The sequence below is a fragment of the Sturnus vulgaris genome, chromosome 1, assembly GCF_052056855.1.
Source record: "Sturnus vulgaris isolate bStuVul1 chromosome 1, bStuVul1.hap1, whole genome shotgun sequence".
NCBI classification, from domain to species: domain Eukaryota; kingdom Metazoa; phylum Chordata; class Aves; order Passeriformes; family Sturnidae; genus Sturnus; species Sturnus vulgaris.
In genome coordinates, this window is record NC_142243.1 from 122,552,638 (window position 1) to 122,572,372 (window position 19,735).

At 35.4% G+C, this 19,735-nt stretch overlaps 1 protein-coding gene across 17 annotated transcripts in view; it reads left to right on the forward strand.

Annotated features, from left to right (window-relative positions):
* CSPP1 (centrosome and spindle pole associated protein 1) overlaps positions 1 to 19,735 on the forward strand; it is a 61,152-nt gene that overhangs the window by 7,278 nt on the left and 34,139 nt on the right. For 10 of the 17 annotated variants that reach the window (XR_015807648.1, XM_088175873.1, XM_014873015.2 and 7 more), the window contains exons 4-11: positions 2,333 to 2,433; positions 3,120 to 3,143; positions 5,592 to 5,672; positions 8,145 to 8,246; positions 11,570 to 12,015; positions 16,141 to 16,242; positions 16,856 to 16,938; positions 18,733 to 18,826. Coding sequence is in view for 16 of the 17 variants with exons in the window: in XM_088175873.1 (XP_088031999.1) it covers positions 2,333 to 2,433; positions 3,120 to 3,143; positions 5,592 to 5,672; positions 8,145 to 8,246; positions 11,570 to 12,015; positions 16,141 to 16,242; positions 16,856 to 16,938; positions 18,733 to 18,826 (1,033 nt within the window). In the remaining variant the exon portion in view is untranslated. The remainder of the gene's footprint in view (positions 1 to 2,332; positions 2,434 to 3,119; positions 3,144 to 5,591; positions 5,673 to 8,144; positions 8,247 to 11,569; positions 12,016 to 16,140; positions 16,243 to 16,855; positions 16,939 to 18,732; positions 18,827 to 19,735) is intronic. The other 7 variants (XM_088175901.1, XM_088175938.1, XM_088175945.1 and 4 more) reach the window with 4 other exon arrangements.

Consider the following 19,735-nt stretch of genomic DNA (forward strand, 5'->3'; position numbering starts at 1 on the left):
TGTAAAACAACTGCTCACCACCAACTGATGCCCAACTGGCCCTTGAACAGCAAATCCCACCAACCTCCCTCCTAGTCTTACTGCTGAGCATGATGCCATATGGAATGGAGTATCCCTATGGTCTGGGGTCAGCTGTCCCAGCCATGTCCCCTCCCAACTCCTTGTGCATCCCCAGCCACCTCGTGGGTGGGTGAGAAGCAGGAAGTGTGAGCCCTGCTCAGCAGTAACTGAGACATCGCTGTGTTATCAACACTACTTCCAGCACCAATCCAAAACACAGCCCTATAGCAGCTACTATGAAGAAAATTAACTATGCCAGCCAAATTCAGCACCTTCTATAATAATCATTTGAGTGCTGAAATGGATGGTTGCTGATATTACTGTTTTCCTCTGCTTTAAAGCACTGTAATTTCCTGTGGATTAAATCAGATGGGACTTGTTCCTTGGTAGCTACTAAGTATATTCTGTAGTTCTAGCAGTAATGTTGAGGTTCAGACTGACTAAAGTTGCAGTTATTTCTCAATATTACATATGTGGAAATGTTTATGTAAAAATGCATTTAAAATCTTAACATTTAAAAAAAATAATTGTCAGTGTGATTATACGTGGTTAATGGAATATGAAATGGCAAATAAATACAGTGAATACAGAATAAACAAAATAATAAAAAACATTAAAAAGAAGGTGTGTCTCATTCTGTCAGAAGAATTTGGACAAATTTTGCATGAAATTAGTTTGAATGTATGTTAACTCAAGTGATTTTGCTCTGCTAGGCTCTCCAAGAGTAAGATTTTGAAATGGGTCAGATCACTACCCATAATTGTTATCTCAGTGCTTTTCTGATGGCCAAAAATGTCCTTTGTAACAAAATTAATTTTAAACCATCTTTTGTTTGAATACTTCACATATTTGAATCAAAGCACTGTATTCTCACTCCTTTTCTCCTTTGTTTTTTTAAATGCTGCATTTCAGTGGCATCTGTGAAATTACTGAATGAATCTTTCCTCCAGCTTGTTAGTTGTTTTTGATATTTTTCTTGGTTTTCTAGAATTAATTCAATGGAAATTAGGCATAAAATAAAAGGCAAGAGCAAGTAGCAGAAACAAACTTTTCTTCTTCTGTATTCTATTCCGCTTTGTAACCCCTTTTCTGAAGTTTGAAATGTTACATTATTTTTTTTAATGGAACTCATGCTTGCCTTATGTACAAAATTAGGAGAAAAGGCACTTGCAGGTTGGAGAAGATTCCCTGCAGATGTTGGTTAGTAGTTGGATTCTGCAGGCTGTTTCAGAATAGCATAGGAGATATTTAATCAGGTATTGGGTCCTTTGGTTCTGAATATCAAGCTGACTCCTATTTTCCACTTCTTCCCTGTTACACTGTTTTTCTGGCTCATGAGGATAGAATAAGTTAGACTATATCGTGAGCCAGGCCGAACAAACTATCCTACCATAAACTGGGACTGATCTAAGAGTAAATCTTGAATATCCCTCTCTTTCCTTTTACTCCTTGCTACTAATTTTGCACTGATCACGAGATGTAGAATGCTTTTAGAGAAACAATATGAAATAATAAAAATACACACACTGCCTGTTGTAGTCTTTGTCACTAGTTGTGTGGTTTTGTGGAATTCACTACTCTGTGGAGAGTGGTGAAAGTGACTACAGAAATTGGCTTCTAGGGTAGAGGATGTTTCTTATAAAGTATTTTGAAATGTATTTTGGGAACAGCAAACAGCTTGCATAGCATTATATTTTATTACATTTTAAGAGTGCAGCTGCCATGAGACCTGATAGTAATCTCAGAAAAGTACTAATGTGTTTTGGGTCTATTACGATTAAAAACACTGAGGTGGGAAGAAAAATGATTATTATTTTTGTCATATGGTCAGATTCCCTCTAGTTGTGTAGGAGCAAACAAATTTTTTACATGCTAACAAATAGCTTGTTGCTTTCATTTGTATGGTAAACAGCTTAAAATACCAGAATAATTAAGAAGCTCACATGTCAAAGGAGATTTCTTTGGAAACATACATTGACAAAAGAAGTCTGTGCAATATTCAAATAATTCAGCTTATGTTGCTTTTTTTTGTAATGGGAAGAAAAAGTCAAAGGGTGAGAGGAAAACTGTCCAAATATCAGTCTATTTTTCTATACTTTTCGCCCAACTACTCCTACAGAGAAGGTGGGTTTTTTGCAGCTGTCTTGTAATGACTGGTTGTATGGTTAATTCTTTTTTTATTGATTGTGTGTAATAAAAATCCAGATGTAGCTTTTGCTTTGTATTGATGCAAAATAGTAAATAATGGTATTTAATGGCATTAAACTTTCAGGTGACTATGGCTTGAGTTTACCTCTTGGAGAAGAATACGAACGAAAAAAACATAAACTCAAAGAGGAACTTCGACAAGATTACAGGCGATATCTTTCTCAGGTAAAGCTACTTGTCTGGTTGCTTGACTTTAGTGAGTCTCTTAAAAATATTCTCTCATTTAATTGAATGAAAATTAGTATCTGTAGTAAATTTTTTATGGAGGCATTCATTATGACCAATGGCTGATTTTGAAGACTTGAGTGAAAGTAATTTCAAAATGTTTTGTTTATATATTTAGGCTTCTGCAGATCTCATCGCCATGTGATTACATACTATTTAGTACACTTCTTTCTGAATATTTTATTTCTTTGGTTTTGCTTCTTCCTTGTTTTTTTCTTAAGAATTTAAAAGCTGTTACTTCCTGAAGTACTTACATATTCTATGGTCTGTAATTGGGGTGAGAATATCCCTTTATTTAGTGTGACTCTATTTGACAGCTTCTCTTCAATTTTAGAAAGAAAAACCTTTGATGTTCTGCTTAACATGATTTACTGAATGTCACAGTAAATTTAAAATTGAAATGATATGTATGAAATGTCATCATCTTGGGAATATTCTGTAGCTGCATGAAACAGGAAAAAAAAGGAACTAAATAATTTCTGTTTTATGAAAATACTACTTACCAGTGTCTTTAGTTCTTAAAATGAATGAATGGATTTGCTTTAAGAAAGGAAGTGTTTTTTGTTAAGTCAAATATTTTAAACTCAAAGACTCCTTTTGAATAGTATCTTTTCCCTGATTTTTAGGGTATTTCACAGGCAAAAAGAAAGGTAGGGTGCCTTCAATATTATTTTCTTTTCTTTCAAATTAGTTGCTTTTTGCTTTGTTTGAAAACTTTATGCTCTTGGAATTGAAAAAATCTTTACTTTTTTTTGTGCTTTGTGCATTTATGCATGCTGTGGTGATTAGTTGTGACTAACAGCATTGCTTGCTTTCTGCAAAATGATTACTTACATATATTGTTTTCCATTCCTCAGTTATTAAAACACTTGTTGATTTCCTTTTCCCTATGCATTTGCCATTGTTGCTGTCCAATGCTGGCTCTACAGTAGTTTTTATTTTAGTAGGCATTTGCTTCAAGGAATATCAGTTATGTAGATAGTAAGAGTTCAGGTTTTTTTCTTGGTATACTTACCTTATAAAGCTAGAATAAAACAGTAATTTATATAAATATTAAATACATCCTCACAACCAAAGTCAGGGCTTTTTTCTTCCCTGTCTCAATGAAATCTCATCAGTGGTGCTTAGGGAAGCATTAGAGCCAGTTATTTAGCACCTACTGACCAGAATGCAAGAATACAAACGAGCATTATGAAGGAAAAAAAATAACACCTCTGGTGTTATTTTTGCAAACTTTGTTTAATTAATTTTAATTTAAAAAATATTTTTATACTTTAATGTATGTATCATTTTGAAATTCAACTCTGTCCATCCAAATTGTTTCGGTTGGGCAACATCAGTAAAGGACCAGGAGGTAATGTGGTAGAAACACAATCTCCTGTTTTTTTCTGCGGTTTTGATTAATATGCATATGATACATATTGGCTATATTAGCATGCACTAGAATTCTTAAATAGCAATAGCAACAGCATTGCAAACTGCCTTCTTAAAAATTATCCTTATGTCATTTTTGTTTCTTGTTTAATTTAAAGCTCCGGATTATTTTCAAAGTTAGAATATTGTGTTAAAACTTTATGTTTCCTAATGATAACCAAAGCACCCAAATAATATAATTTTTGCATTAACTTCTAGTGTTTTATTCTCAACTCTTCTACAAATTTAGGTTTGTTTGTGTGTTTGGTCTAGTACATTTTAGCTATATTATGCTGATAAGGACTGAGGAAGAACTAGGATAGCAATCTCTAATTTCTTTTTCCCACCTAAAGAGAACTGGCAGAACCTCAAGCAGTTCTCACAGTGATAATTTTTTTTGTTAATAACTTGCTTAGTCTTGTTTATGTAGAAAAATGCAGCTTCCATAGCGGGTTCTGATTTTGGAAAAAATATTTTTAAGATCAGAGGTAATCTCTAGAGATGTCTTCGAAATGCATGCAAAGAATTACTTAATAATGAGGATTACAATTTATTTACTTTTTCTAGTAAAAATAACTTGTTTTTCCACATAAATCTAGTTGTCTTGGTGCTTGAATATTTTTGCATGATTATTAAAGCCTTTAAATCTTTTAATGTCTAGTTTGAAATATCCTTTATAATGATATGGGTTTGTACTGGAACAGGTAGAGCTCTTACTTCTTGACATTCCTCTAAGAATTTAGGCCACATTGCAGCATTGATAATGAAAGAAAACAATGCTAGTGAAATACTTATCTTGCCCTTCCCCTCTTCAGCCCATGACACACAAATAGATGGATCTTTTTATTAAAGATAATCAGATTTATAAAACATATGATTGCCTGGGAATAGCTTGGAGATGCTTTTAATAAAGGAGTGATGTATGACAAATCCTCTAGACTCGAAATCTAAAGACCTGCATCAGCACTGGTGTTTGGTTTGAAGAGCAGGTGCTTTGACTTGCTGCACAGCCCAGGTCCCAAGCTGCAGCCCAGGGATCTATGTGGAGTAACTGTATACTGCTGCTGATGGCAACTTCTGCTCTGAAAGTGACTGATGGTCCATAAGGAATTACAAGATTTGGTAGTGGGTCATTATCCTGAAAAATTTGGGTACTGCTGGTATGGAAAACACTGTTGAAATAGAGGTGTGCTACTGCTAGCATGGATTCCATCTTTTAAAGTAAGATGTACACATATGTTTTCTGCTGTTAGAAAAAGCAATTTTTCATCTTGACTAAGGAAGTGTCTTGGAAGATTCCTCTTATGTTTGTACAGACACTTGTGCTTGTGCTACAGGAGAACTGAGTGGAGTTTCTTTGAATAAAAATAGGGTTTTTAAAATATAGAGGCTAACTTACATAATACTGGAAAAAGTGTAACATGGAAGATGTGACAAACACTTTGAAACTCAACCTTTAAACTTGACAATGACATTTACTTCCTGCATTGCTTAACTTTATTTCATTCATATTTTCCGAGAATATCCTACATTTTCAGAATGTGAAGATTCTCTTCCGTCTTTTTTTCATCAAATTGCTCAAATTACTTCAGAAAATGTAATACCTAACAACTCTTTAATGAGTAAGATTTGGTATTTTAAAGTGTATAAGTGCATTGAATGTTTTTATTTTTTTTTTAATGTAGAAAAATCATCTGACTACTGGTGAAGTAGATCCATATACTCAGGGATTATCTCTTCCTATTGATGAGCGAAGATCTGCCAAGGTAAATATATGAAGGAAATAAAGTAAATGGAGTATAACTTGAAAATTTATCTGGATGTTGAAACTGTTACAGAAAAAGTATTTCCACTTAATTTTTTTTGTTTGGTTGGGTTTTTTTTTCTCTTAGAGAAATGAATGTTTTTGGAGGTGGTAATATTAGTAATAATTTTCAGAAAAGTATGTTCCTTCAATTTTTTTTTTTTTTTAATTTTTAATCCTAGGTTACCTGTATTCTTAAGTTTTAGATATTTGATTTTTATTATGTAGATATAATTTTATACTGATAGTAGTTTGAGGTTTTCCACCTCTGATCCACACATTTAGAGCACTTGATCTGTTCAAAACCTCTAGTGGTTGTGCTTGAGTTTTGTTCAGCAATCACTATTGATCTCATCTCCTGCCCTCACTCTGTTGGCCTTATAGTCCCAGTTTCTTTCTTGTGTTTGCTTGTAAGTTGATCCATGAAGTTGAATCAGCAGAAACATTGTAATTTATCAGTAAGTTATCAGTATTTTTTCTGACAAACGCCACTGGTTGGTTGTTAAGATTGGTCATAACACAGCAGAGATTCAAGGCAATAAGATAACGTGTGTCACTGGAGGAGGACCAGACATTTGCACTCCTGGGGGTTTTGTTGGTTTTTTATTTTGTTTTTAACCTTTGCTGCCTTCAGTTTTGCACTGTTGATCTGTGTTTGGGGCTGTGCTGTCACTGCAATCTGGTGCAAGACTTCTGCTATGGCATGGGTTGGCCTTGCCCTTGTGCTGAAAGTTTCTTGTGCTGAAAGTTTCTTATGCTCTTGGTTTGGCTGTAGGAGGAGCCAGGTGAGAATTCAAAGTGAAAATTGCTTTTATGAAAAAGCCCTAAACTCCAAGTTATACAAGTGTGAAAAGGAGGCAGCAAGAATGAAACACCCAGGAAGGGGGAAAGGACTCCTCAGGGGCAGCATGCACTTGTACTGAGTTTATATTAGTTTCAGGTTCTCATGAGCTTTGTATTAACCCTTGCAAGTATGTGTGCTGAAATGGTGAAAAATAAAGTATGTTTGATTCATTTTGTGGAAATTAAAGATGTATTTGTTCTGGAAACGTGTGTTATCATTGATGGGTTTATATCATATCAGCTCTGTGCAGTTGTGTTGTGTCCTTTTTACCCATCTATTTGTTGCTCTTGCAGAACCTAAAAGCTGCCAGGAGATGTCACACTGCGCCCTGTTAATCAGTTGGCCTCTGGGCAGAATAATGAGAGGTTAACATTTGCATTTTGGTTTCCTTTATTAGGTCAAATGTGCAGTCACATAGCATATTGAATTTTCTGCTGAGTGTTTTGCCACCTGTTAAAGACAGTGCAGCTTTCACGGCTGTCTGCATGCTTTATATTGTCCGCTGTTAGAAAACCTATAGAAAACTTTTTTTTTTTTTGGAAAAAAACCCAAAAAATGAAACAGTTTTGGAGAGGATTAGTCTAATCTGCAAAATTTTTAGTAATCTGGTATTTATGTGGTGATTGAGATATACATTACTTTCGAATTTTGAAATTTGTTCATGGGAAAGTAAATTTATGTGTGATGCTCAGATTTTTAAAATACTTTTGTTTTTTTATTGGAAAATGCTGCAGTGGGAAAGAGCCTGATTCATAACACTGTAGTATAATTCTCTTTTTTTCCTTTATATGATTGTTGGAATGAGGTAGTATAAGAGATACTCCATGCTCTAAACAGGGACTAATATAAAGAAATAATACAAATTAGAGTTTGCTTTATCTGGAGACTTTTGTATTTCATATTATATTATTAGGCTGTTGATGTACAATTCATGTATATTTTTAGACATATGAAAGCTGATTATAAATGATGTTATGTTGCAAAAGCAGCTAGGACAACAAGCATAGATCCTATTTTCCTTGGTTTTCCTTGCATTCTTTACACTTTGGACTTTTTGCAGTCAGTTTAACTGCTTGTTTGAATTTGACAGCTCAAATTTTAATTCATACATCTTGTCTACACTTGTATTTCTTATCCTGTTTTAATTGAGAAGGGACAAGTCACAACTAACCTTAATATAAAGAAAGAAATTGTATATTTGAAAATCAATGAATATATTCAGATTGAAAATTAGAAGTTAGATTTCTAACTGTTGGAACGAGGCCTTGGTAGATTTTGGAATAGGCTTACCAGGAGGAAACCTACCTGGTTTTAAAGATGGACCTTGGTACACAGTAGTGTCTGTGGGGATTTGGCTTCGTGCCCAGAAGCTGAGTTCTCCTTAGAGATTTCAGATTAGGAGAAAATGCTATGCTAAGAGAAAATGAACTATAACCTTAAAGTAATTCAAGCCTTACTTGTACATCACAAAGAATGTGAAGTGGGGGGGCAAACACAGTTTGCATTTATTCATTTAGTACTGTAGTTCATGTGAAGTTAAAAGCTACTAAAAATGCAACCTTATGATGCCCTTTTCAATGCCTATTTTAGGAGAGATTACGGCTTGAAAGAAACAAGGAATACAATCAATATCTCAGGGATAAAGAAGAATGGAATGAAAGGCTAAGGAAATTAGGGAAGAAAAACAGAGAGGTAATACAGTTTTACAGTCTTATCATTGTCTCAGACATACAAAGTAAGACAAAATACACAAATAATTTGTTGTTCAATTCGGCTGCATTTTAATTAATGCATCTAAGCAAGTCCTGGTTGTGACTCACATGGTGCAGTTCCTGATTCCTGCTTCCATCATGTCTGTCTGTTAGAAAGATGCTTTCATTCTGTCTGAAGCAAATCCCTGGGTTGTTCTTGATGATAAAAGTAATATCCAAGAAATCATATTTGATTTTTTGAACAAATGTTGATATTTGTTGTGATAAATTGTGATATTTGAACAAAATGTTGAACTCCACATAGTGTTCCATAGCTTTTGTTTGTAGACATTTTTTCCTCTGTCTTGTAGAAAGCCAGGCAAGTGTAGCAGCTATACAGAGTATGGAGCTGTGTATTTGTGAATAAAAATCAAAAAGTCTTTACTGCTGAAAGTGAACTAGACATAGGATAGTCAGTTCTGAGCTGAGGTCTTTCATTTGTATGGTAGTTAGTAGCTAGGAACACACACAGCCCTCTGTTGATGGGGGAGAGAATCAGAAGTGAAAGTGAGAAATAGTGTAGGTTGAGTTAAATACAGTTTATTGGGTAAAGCAAAAGCTGCTCACACAAGCAAAGCAAACCAAGGAATTAATTCACTTCCCCTGGGCAGGCAGGTGTTCAGCCATCCTCAGGAAAGCTGGGCTCTGTCACATGTAACTGTGACTTTGCAAGACAAATGCCATACTCAGAATGTCCCCCTTCCTTCACTTTGAGTGTGAATATCCCTTTGGTCAGTTGGGGTCATCTGTCCTGGTTGTGTCCCTTCCCAACTTCCCATGTACCTGCAGCCACCTTGCTAGTGAGGCAGTGTAAAAACCAGAAAAGCTCTTGACACTGTGTTAGTTTTATTCAGTAGGAATTAAATTATCCCTGTGTTATCAACACTGCTTTCATCACAAATCTAAAACATAGCCTCTTGCAAGCTACTGTGAAGAAATTTGTCCCAACCAAAACTAGTGCAACAGCCAGTGGGACTTTTAGGTCTGATTAGCATTGTTGTGAGACTCTGTTTAAGTAATCTGGAAGCAGATTGTCTAGAATAGGTAAATTTCCTTTTTAGAATATTTTTGCCTCAGTTTAATGATGGACTGTAATAATATGGGGCTCTCATCTAGTGAAAGTTTGATTTAAGACGTCCTTCCACTTCTTTTTAATAGGGAAATTCGAAAGTGTACAGTAGTGTGAGAGCTAGGTCATTCTATGAAAGACCTTGTATTTGTACCCAAAACAGCTGGAAGCTTATTGTCTTCCTTACAACAGTTGGCAAGTGCAAATCCCTCTGTATTTGTAATTTCTGTCTAGAAGAATCGTTCTTGTGTGTTTCTAGAAAGGTCATTTTCTTATGAGAAACACCTTTTATTTCAAGTGCACTGGAGTGTCATACAGTTGAAAACTTCTAATCTGTGAAGGCATCTATAAGGCAGCATTCAAGCTTCCTTCAGATGTTGGAAGTCAATATCTCGTTGTTAATTCCTTTTTCAAAGTTTGGAATGCTACACAGCGGTGATCCCTAGGAAACATTGGCAAATATGTAGCTTATTTTTGTGCAACATAGTCTATAGATCTCTAAAATTTTTCTGCATGTTTGGGCACTAAGGTTTCCTAAGCTGACCTACCTAATGAAATCTATTTAGGGACTCAAGGATTTTTCTTTTTATTTGTCATCCAGTTGGACCTTTAAGTTGTATTTTTATTATTCTTGTGTTGAAATGATTTTACTGTCAGAAAAGAGCAAACAGAAAAAAAATGGTCAGGATTTGTTGAGGTAATGCCATCTCTGAGGGGTATTTAACCTGGGGTGAGAGTCAAATTACATATGTGACCCCCAAAATTTGATCCAACAGTTTAGATAGTCATAGGATAAATCCTGCTCTGAGTAGTGTTACCTTCACAGTTTAGGTTAGGTTGGTCTGGGTTTATTTGGTGGAGTTTTGAGAGGATGGAGAATCCACAGTCCTCTGGGCAACCCATTCCCCTGCTTTAACTGCTTGATCTGAACTTCCTGTCCCTCTGTACTGGGAATTTTCCTTTGCTGCAACTTGTGGCTGTTGCTTCTTTGAAAACCATGAATGCTGGTATCTCTGTAGCCACCTTTTACACAGGTGGTAAAAGGTGCAATAACTAGTTCCTCCTGCCCCATACACACCCTCCTTAAGCTTTTTCCAGGCTGAGTAGACCCTGACAGAGAAGCTCTGTCAGCTTCTTTAAGAGCTCAAATACCTCAGTATTTGAGCATCTCAGTAGCCACCCTCTGCACTTTCTCCAGTTCATCAGTATCTGTGGGGAGGGGAGTCAGAGACTGGATACACTACACCAGAACCTAAATAATAGATAAATACTGAGCAGGGAAGGATCACTTGCCTTGACCTGTGCAGTCACTGCAGCCCAGGTATGATTAGCAGTCATCTCTGCAAGTGTGCTCTGCTGCCTCATGTTCAGCTCCTTGATCACGACTAACCCAGGCTTTTTTCTGCTGAGCTGCTCTCTAGGTGATCAGTGCCCAGCCTGTCCTGGAGCATAGCACTGTTCTGTCTCAGATGTAGAGGTTTGCCTTTGCATTTGTTGATTTTCATGAGATTTTTGTCAGCATGTTGCTCCAGTTTGTCAAGACCCTTCTGAGTGGCAGTATTTTGATCCTTCTTCCCAGTTTCGTGTCCTTAATTTATTTTTCATTCAATTTTGTAAAGTATGAGTTACTGTTGTCTTTATTCCACAGAGGAAAGATTAGATCAAAAATTAGTACACAGAAATACTGCAGGATTTATGCAAAACCATGGTTTTTCTAAGGACTGTGTATTGACCACTAGTCCAGAGTGTCATATCTACTTAACTCTCCTTTCTCATAATGACATTTCCTGAGAAGCAGAGAAATAGATTAAAAGGTTGTGCTCGTAGGTAAGAAATATTACAGACTTGCCTGAGTCTGGATAGAATGAAGATACCTAGTCTCTTGATGAAGTAAAGTTTGAAGTGGTTTTTGATTCTTTGCACCTCAAAAACTGAGGGTCAGATTGGAGTTCATAAGAGACCTGTCCAGTATTGATAGCCATTCTTCTGAAAGACATTAGGTAAGAGGAAGACTATGATTTTTTCCCGAAGAAAAATGAATAAAACCCTAGGTTTTAAGCAGTTCTTGAAGTATTTTCCTTGCTCACCTCATGCCTTTCTTCTTGTTTTGGGTTTATTTGAAGAAATACAAAACTAAGGCTTTACTCAATGTGATTTGTTTATATTCAACTCTCAATATTGTTCCCATTAAACAGAATGAGATGCACAGGAATAAAGCACCTATTGCTGTTACCAGGCTCCAGCCAGAGTTACATACAGAAGTCCAGCCCTGTAATACAGGTGCAGAACCTCCCAAGAAAGATGCTTTTACTTCCACAGAAGGTTGTGAAGAGCTGCTAAATAAGAGATGGCAAGAGGAAGACAGGTACCACAGGTTAGATGATGAGGTTGAATTGAGAAGTCGACTATTAAATAAAAGACTTGATGAGGATTTGGATGTTCCAAATCGAAGACATCATGGATTTGCTAGCCAGTCTGTAATTCCTACTAGGAAGCACCACAGATTTGATGAAGATGGTGATTTTGGTAGAAGATACCACGGAGTGGACTATGATCCTGAGACAAATGCAGAAATGGACCCTAGATTTAGATGTGAAAGCGCCTATGACAGAAAAACTCCCCGGGGTTTTTATGCTGAAAGGTATTCTTAATTCCATTCTCTCCTTTATTTCTGTAGAGCTTGTTGATGGCCATGGTTTACTCTCTTTAAATATTAGGGAAAAGCAGGATTGTTGTACTTTTGTACTTTCAAAAAGGACCTTTGCAATAATTTATAGAAAAAGTGTTGAAAAATTGGATCAGTCTCTAAGACTATAGATATATTAAGAAGCATTTTATATATCACAGCAAACCAAGGATACTAGAGAAATTACCCCAGAAGCAACAGTCCACAAATCATTTTTGTGAAGAGTGGTTTGCCAGAAAACATATTTGAGAGCAAACCCCTGCACTGAGAACCAAATGTTACATCTATTTCCTTAGTCTGTAACAGTTACAGCAAGTCAATTTTCAGTTCAGATTCCAAAATTGGTTTTAGTACATGTGATTATGTGTATAAGATGTAAAAGTCTGGTGTTTAAAAATCCTCTTTTTTACTTCATGTCTTGTTAAATGACAAGCTTTAAACATCTGTGTAGTTGAACCAAATCCTGATGGTTTTAATAGGTGCTAATCTCTGTAATAACTACAGAGTTTGAATAAGCACTTACAAAAGCCCAAACCAAACAAAAGAGGGTGTCTTATATAAATCATTCAGGAGGAAAACTGATATTATGTACTGTTCAGTATTAAATAGTCTTTGCTGTGTTAACTGATACATCAGTTGGGTTACTTTGACATAAATTGTTAATCTTTCTCTTCTAGCTTACTCATTTAAAAGGAAAAAAACCCAAACAGTATGGCCTTCCTAATCATTCAAGGTTTGGCATTCTGGCCACCTTTAGTTATTCCATTGCAAGAACAGGTTGCTTTCAAAACCAGATGGGTTATGGTGTGAAAGAGCACCAAACTTGAAACTGATTTGTTTATACAGCTGAACAAAGCAGTAAAGTTTGTTGTAAATAAATTTTCAAATGATATCTTACAAGTGTTAATTTGTTCCCTTTCCAGGGAACATGAGTGTTGTAGTTTTTATTTGTGTTAAGCCTCTTGCCAGAATTATTTTCCTGCAATTGCTTCAGTGAAGGAACCACCAAGTGTTCTTCCTTTGCAAGGCAAAATAAACACTTTTTTCTCCCTAGAATTAACACTTCTAGGAAAAAACAAAGGCAAATTGTACCACTCTCAACAACATTGAATATTACTATAATGTTTTGTTGTTAGTTGCTGGTGGATGGGTTAAATGATCTTTTGAGTCATTGTTTACAGGGATAATTTTCTGGATAGTACTGCAAATTAGTAACTGAGGGGAGGGGAAATGCTCTTCTACTGTTAAAGAATTATCTGAATTCAATGAACTCATATTTCTTTTCCAGTTTCAAATGCCAAGAGAGTTAGAATAATTCTTCTCCAAAAATAGCTCTTGATATTCTTTCTCAGCTTTTAAAAAAAAAGTAATTGTAAAGGAAGCAAATCTGTGGAAAAAATGAAATGCCTGGAAGTATTTGGGAGAGGCAGACTCTAATAAATGGGTTATTCCAAAGTTTCAGACTGTGTGTTCTGGTGTTCTCCTAAAAAGCCTGTATTTATTCATACAGTGTTTCTGAAAAAGACTAGCAAATAGAACAGAGGTTAAATAGATGAGAGGAACAAGACTGCCTGTTTTCTGCTGAGATTCAGAGAAGAGGCTGCAAAATTCAAAATTTGTTCCATTCTGTAGTGTAGAAATGAGCTAATGAGGCTTTAGAAAGAGTGGACTTGTCCTATAACTTTTCAGAAAGGAAAATAATTAGAAGCTTAACTTGATGTCTAACAAAGACAACCAAAATATTTTTGAAACTAACAGCAGTATTTAATTCTCTGGGTTAGTTAATACTCAGAAGGATGAATGTCCTCTTTCTATTAGGTAGATGTTTGCCACTGTCTAATGCAGTTGGACAGAGTCTAATATTTAACTAAAAGTAACCATTTGATAATATTTGAGGGTTTACTTTGTTTCTCAAAGAATTTATACAGACTTATATAAATATCAGCAAGTATGGTGTTTGAACCAACAGTAGACATCATGTTGAATATTAGTGAACTAGTTTTTATTTATTCCAGAAAATGTGGATGGTGGTTATATAAATATCTGTGACTAATATATCACCAGGCAATTTATAAGTTATTTTGAGAGACCTCTGAAACAACTTTATCCTCAATTTTCTTTTAAAAGAGAATAGAGTCTTATCTTTGCTGTTGGCAGGCTTGGTGCATCTTCTTAAAAGAAGCTGCTGGACCATTATCTGAATTCCCCGAACTTAATTTTATACGTAAGATTGTTTGGGGTTTTTTGTGTATATTTTCTACTAATGAATTTTTATTGAAAATTTAGTTTTCAGTATTTCTTTAGTAAATGTGGTTTTTAATCTAGTACTTTTTTCTCCTTTGAAAGGAGCTCCACTTGACCACTTATGAAGTAAATTCAGTCTCTTTAAGGAGAAATATCTCTTAGTGACAGCTCAGCTTCTGAAGAGTTGGCTTTTTTTTCTACATTTCAGGCAAAGTCAACTTTTCCCAAACATGTTTGATTCATGATGGAAAGTAAATTCAGAAGGAGGCATATTCTTATTTTCTCTACCAAAGTCCTTAGGTTTTTATATGGAGTTTATTAATTTGGAGAAGAATATGTTCTTAACAGGACTTTTCAGAAGGGTTTCTGTTTTGATGGAGGCACAAGGTCTGTGGCATATTTCAGCAAACAGAAACGGTGACTGGGAAGTGAGAAGAATTGCAAAATGTTTTAGTTCTTAGGAGTGGAATGCTTTAGTCCATCCCCAGCTGTCAGGTCTGTCCTGTAAACAGGAGACAACATCTTCTTGATTGAATTGGGCCAACATGTCTGGGCCTGCCGTGCTAAGCTGGCTGCTTTGTACAAAAAAAGTTGCCTCTTGAATTCCAAGTTTTTTTTTTTTTTTTGCTTCCTTCCTGCATCCTTTCACACTGGGAACTTGGCTTTTTTATTTCCTGGCTGTGTTTCAGTCTTCTGTGACCTGCCTTGTAAGGAGTAGATTGATTGTTGTCATAAAGATGAACTTGATCGTGAAACAAGTTCATGTTATGCCAAGAGGGTAAATGTTCTTTCATGTTGTTCTGGTGGGTTGTAAAGATGCCAGATCAATGTTTAACAGTCTGCTTGCATCCTTTTGGCTTTAATTGTTGACTTCTATTTAAATTAGAGATTGGCAGAGCTGTGGTTCTTTTTATGTAAAAGAACGAGATTTTTTTCCATGTTTACTTAGGTTTTTGGGGTTTTTTTGTTTTGTTTTGTTTTGTTTTGTTTTGTTTTGTTTTGTTTTGTTTTGTTCTTAATAGGAAATAGGAAGTCCATAGCTCTGTCCAGCTCTGGAAAAGGTATAACTTTGTTATACTTTTGTTGGGTACTTTATTTTTCATTGAATACCTATTTTTGCACTATTTTGCCATAATAACTTGAAGTCCTCATTATATAGAGCTCTTATTTTGCAAGTCAAGAAAAGCTTATAAATTCTACTACCCCAGAACTTTTCAGGAACAGCTGCCTTGTGTCCATACAATATTTGGCATCTCTGAAGAAGTTACTTGAAGTTTCAATCATATGATTTCACTTCTTGTGTAGATGACTCAAATTTTAGCTCCTGAGGTTTTGTATTCAGGGTGTTGCCTGTCTTTTACCTTGAACAAAACTCACCTCAGCCTTTTAAAGTCTATCAGGTGTGTAGTGAAGTGTAGATTGTCATTGAAGAAGCTTTTCATATCTGAATTGGCTGTTTCACCAGACTTACCTAATAGCTGTGTGCCAAAACCTGTTGAAGACTTCGTTGGCTCCTGGGGATTAAGAGCAGCAAGATCTGTTTCATTTAATGTGGTGTGGGTGTCAAAAGCCCTTTAGCTCTCAAAACTCTTAAGCAGGCTCATTAGATAAGTGCTACAGGAAAGCAGGCTTGGGAATTCACATTCCAGGCAGAGAGCTGCCCTGACAGTGCTAGCAAAGTGGATTATTTCTGGAATATTTTGAGATATTTTCAGAACTGGTCCTGCTGTCCAGTGTGCATTCAGGCAGCAAATCCATTTGCACAAAACTGCTGAACCTTCCTTCAGATTGGCTGTTCCTAGGCAAGCAAAGCTGAGTATTTTCTATTTCTTTAAGGCTCTATCTGAATGGAATGGTAAGAGATGTACCTGCAGATTATGAAGATGAATTAAAGGAGAGAGCACATGTGCGGCCCTTCTCAAGAACTGGAGATTCTAGGTGTGGTATACTGTGTACTTTTCTGATAATTGCCCTGAAAAATCATGGTGAGACAAAAATGTTGACTTCAAATCCCAAAACATCTTCTGAAATGCCTGATAGTTTTTCCTGCAGCTAGAATATAGTATAACAAGAAAAACCTTTCCTCTGAAAATGACCATTGAAGTTTGCATGCCAGTTTTCTTTTTGAATTAATAAAGCACCTGTTCTCCAACTGATGACTTTTATTATGTGGAATCCTTTTTTCATTGTAGTTTAAAAATTTATTTTCTTCATCTTATCTTGGTTTTGCAAGTTCTGAAGTTGTCTAAGTGGGTGAAGCAGAAGCAGAACACTTGTAAAGTCCTTACATAAACTCTTGACTGGCACCATTCAGTCTGTCAGCATGGGTGAAGTGCTCAGTTTTTCTGATGGCTTCAGAAACCACAGGCAAATGGGAATTGTGAGAAATGCCAGGCAGTTTCTTCTTTTGCTTGGGATATTTCTTTGGATTCTTAGGAAAACTGTTTGTCACAAATGTGTCACATAGTGATGTGAGTCTGTTGTGTTTCCCGCAGATGGTGTAGGAAATTCTTGAGTTTCATCATTCAATTTTCTTTTTTGTCTTTGCCAGAAATCAGGTACGGATTAGTTCTTCAGCTAATGAACAGGCTAAATCTGCAGCTGAAAGGCAGTATGCAACAGGCCTTGTTCTTGGTATGTATAAAAACCTAACTAATAACACTGAGCTAGACTTTCTTTGCCTATGTTGTTTCTCCATATGAATAGTTGAAAACTAGAAAAATAAGCTTTTGTTTTTCCTTTTCCTAATTGTCTCCAAGACTGGTAAATAAGTGTTATTTACATAGACAAACTAAAGCAAAACATATTCCTTTCCCTCCTTAATGTAACTTACTAATTAAGTTTTGACTTACTAATTAATTTTGAAGAGTCCAAGTTTCTTCTTAGATTTCATTAACATTTTAAGGCCCAGATAAGTGATTAAATTATTTTTACAAAATGAAGTATGAGAGAAATCTTAACCTCTGTATTGTAAAAGACACAGCTTTATAGTGAATTTTAATTGCAGATATATGAAAAATAGTAGTGTTCACAACCCTGGGCGAGAACAAATTCTTCTGATTGTTTCTCCTGTAGCCATAAAATTTAGCAGGAAACACTAGTATTGAGTGTAATGGAGAGAAATACTGGTGAAGACATAGCATTCTTAGCTCGGTTCAGTAAACTATAAGGCAAGAATAAAAGAACTGTAGTAGTTCTTCAGATGGGAACTTTTGAAGGCAAGCTAGCCTTGAATTATGGCAAAATAGATTAACAGTTGTCAGAATAATTTATCTTAATTTTTTCATTTGAATTTACCTGGTCTTCAAAGCTGTATGTGGCAGATCAGTTTTTTGGAACTGTTTAAAGGCAGCATTAAACCAGTGGTCACTCTCTGGTCTGTCCAGTCATCTCATTTGTAGTAACTTGAGGACATAGAGGTATGAATTTGTACTCCTAGCAGTACTGGTTAGAAGAGTATTGTAAACTATGTTGTGTAAAGATTAAGTAAATTAGAACTTGAATTTTTGGAAAAAGAGAAGTGATTTCAGACTCCCCCAAACTCACAAACCATGAGGTTATCTTGCACATTTTGGTCACTTTGTAGTCCCAGCAAAACAGTAAAATAAAAAAATTGGTCAGTCAAGCATCAGGTTTTGTTGCTGTTCTTGTTTGGCTTTTGTTTTAGTTTCTTTGCAGCTTCCTGCTCTTTATTATTCGGTCTACTTCACCAGTAGTCCAGTCAGTTTGTGTTAAGAGCATGTTAAAAGTCTTTGTGTCTGATAGTCGTACAATACAGAAAGTGCTGCTGATGTTTTTGAGCTTGGTTTTTAAAATAATAGAAGACCTCTGCACTTATTGTGGGGGAGCCACCACAAACTAAAAGTTTTTTAACTAAAAGTTCCTTAAAATCTACATGAGCTGTTACTGCCGTTTCCTTTTACGTACACACATTTGTTGGTACTTTACTAATTCTTAGTAGTTGTGGGAACCATCCTAAAAGTGGAGCCATTTGCTTTTCCTCCCTATGGGTTTGACTCCCTTCAGTTTTAATTTTCAGGTTTTTATCCAGTGCGGTACCTCATAATTTTGGAGCGTTGTAGTATATTTTCCTTAGATGAACATTAGACGAAAAAAAAAAAAAAAATTTAAAAAGCTACTTTTTCTAGTTGCTGTTGTACCAAATAACTTTGAAATTTGTAGCTTCCTTACCATACAAAACCAGGCAAACTAGGAAAATAATGAAAATTTTTGTAGTTTTGATCATCATACTCGAAACAAATTGTCTATTAAAACTAGATACCTATTTTTTTTAGTCAGTAGAGATGCAGAGTTTGTACAAGTCTGCTATGTTTCAGTTTCTAAATTGACTGAAAGGCAATGTTTTTGTCCAGTACCTTTTCTGTATTTTGTGGAGCATTTACCCAAATGTGTGGTCATTTCTATTAGGTGGTCAGGACCGAGAACTTCTTCAAAGGAGAAAGGAGAAATACAGACAAGAACTAATGGAACAGATGGCTGAGCAACAACGGAATAAGAGACGGTAATGGAAAGTTGGTACATCTTTAAAAGATAATGGCTGAAGTTTAAAGGCATTCCATTAATTCAGTGTGATAAGAAGCAATTCCATAACTAAGGGATTTTGGGTAGCTGAGTAATACTGTATTTAATTAACCTCATTGTCACGAGAGCTTTAGTTTTTAATAAACATATTAGCAAGCTTTCAGTGGAATGAAGAGAACCCAGATACTTTTTCATTTTTAAAACTGATTTTTTAGTTTCTTAAGGGTAAAGAAGCTTTAACTAAAGTTATCTTTTTTTGCTGGTACAGGAGTGCCTAAGTAGTTGGCAAAGTTGAAAATTAGTTTTGTTTTTTTGTTGGTTTTTTGCCTTCAAGTTTTGGAAAGTAACCTTTCATTTTTGAAGCATTTGATCATCTGGCTTATGCAGAATAATAAAATATGGATTTCTTCCTTACCTATTAGTCACTGTCTACTGAATAATAGATAATGTCCAGATACATAAAAACACACAGCAATATTAGAGAAAGGGTAAGGAATTAAAAATTGGTTACTATTGACGGTCTCATTGTGACAAAAATTATACATGCAGAACAAGCCTGATCCCATAAATCACAAAACAGTATTTATTGCTTCACTTTTGAATAATTCATTTCAATGTGTTTAATATTAACTTCTTGAATGTGAATAATGACAATTTTTTTAGAAATATCCTGAAAAGTTGTAGTAAAAAAGAATTGTGGTGGTTTCTCCTTTTATAGTAGTTGGATTTTTACTAGGTGAAATAGGAGATAGCCAGATACTTCTTGAGAGTTCTGTGTGTTTACAAATATTTAATTTCCTTCCCTGACTCCAGAAGAAATCAAGTGGAATCATTGTCTTGTTATCATGTATTTTCAGAGTTCTTTTAACTACAGAGTTGTGAATTTGTC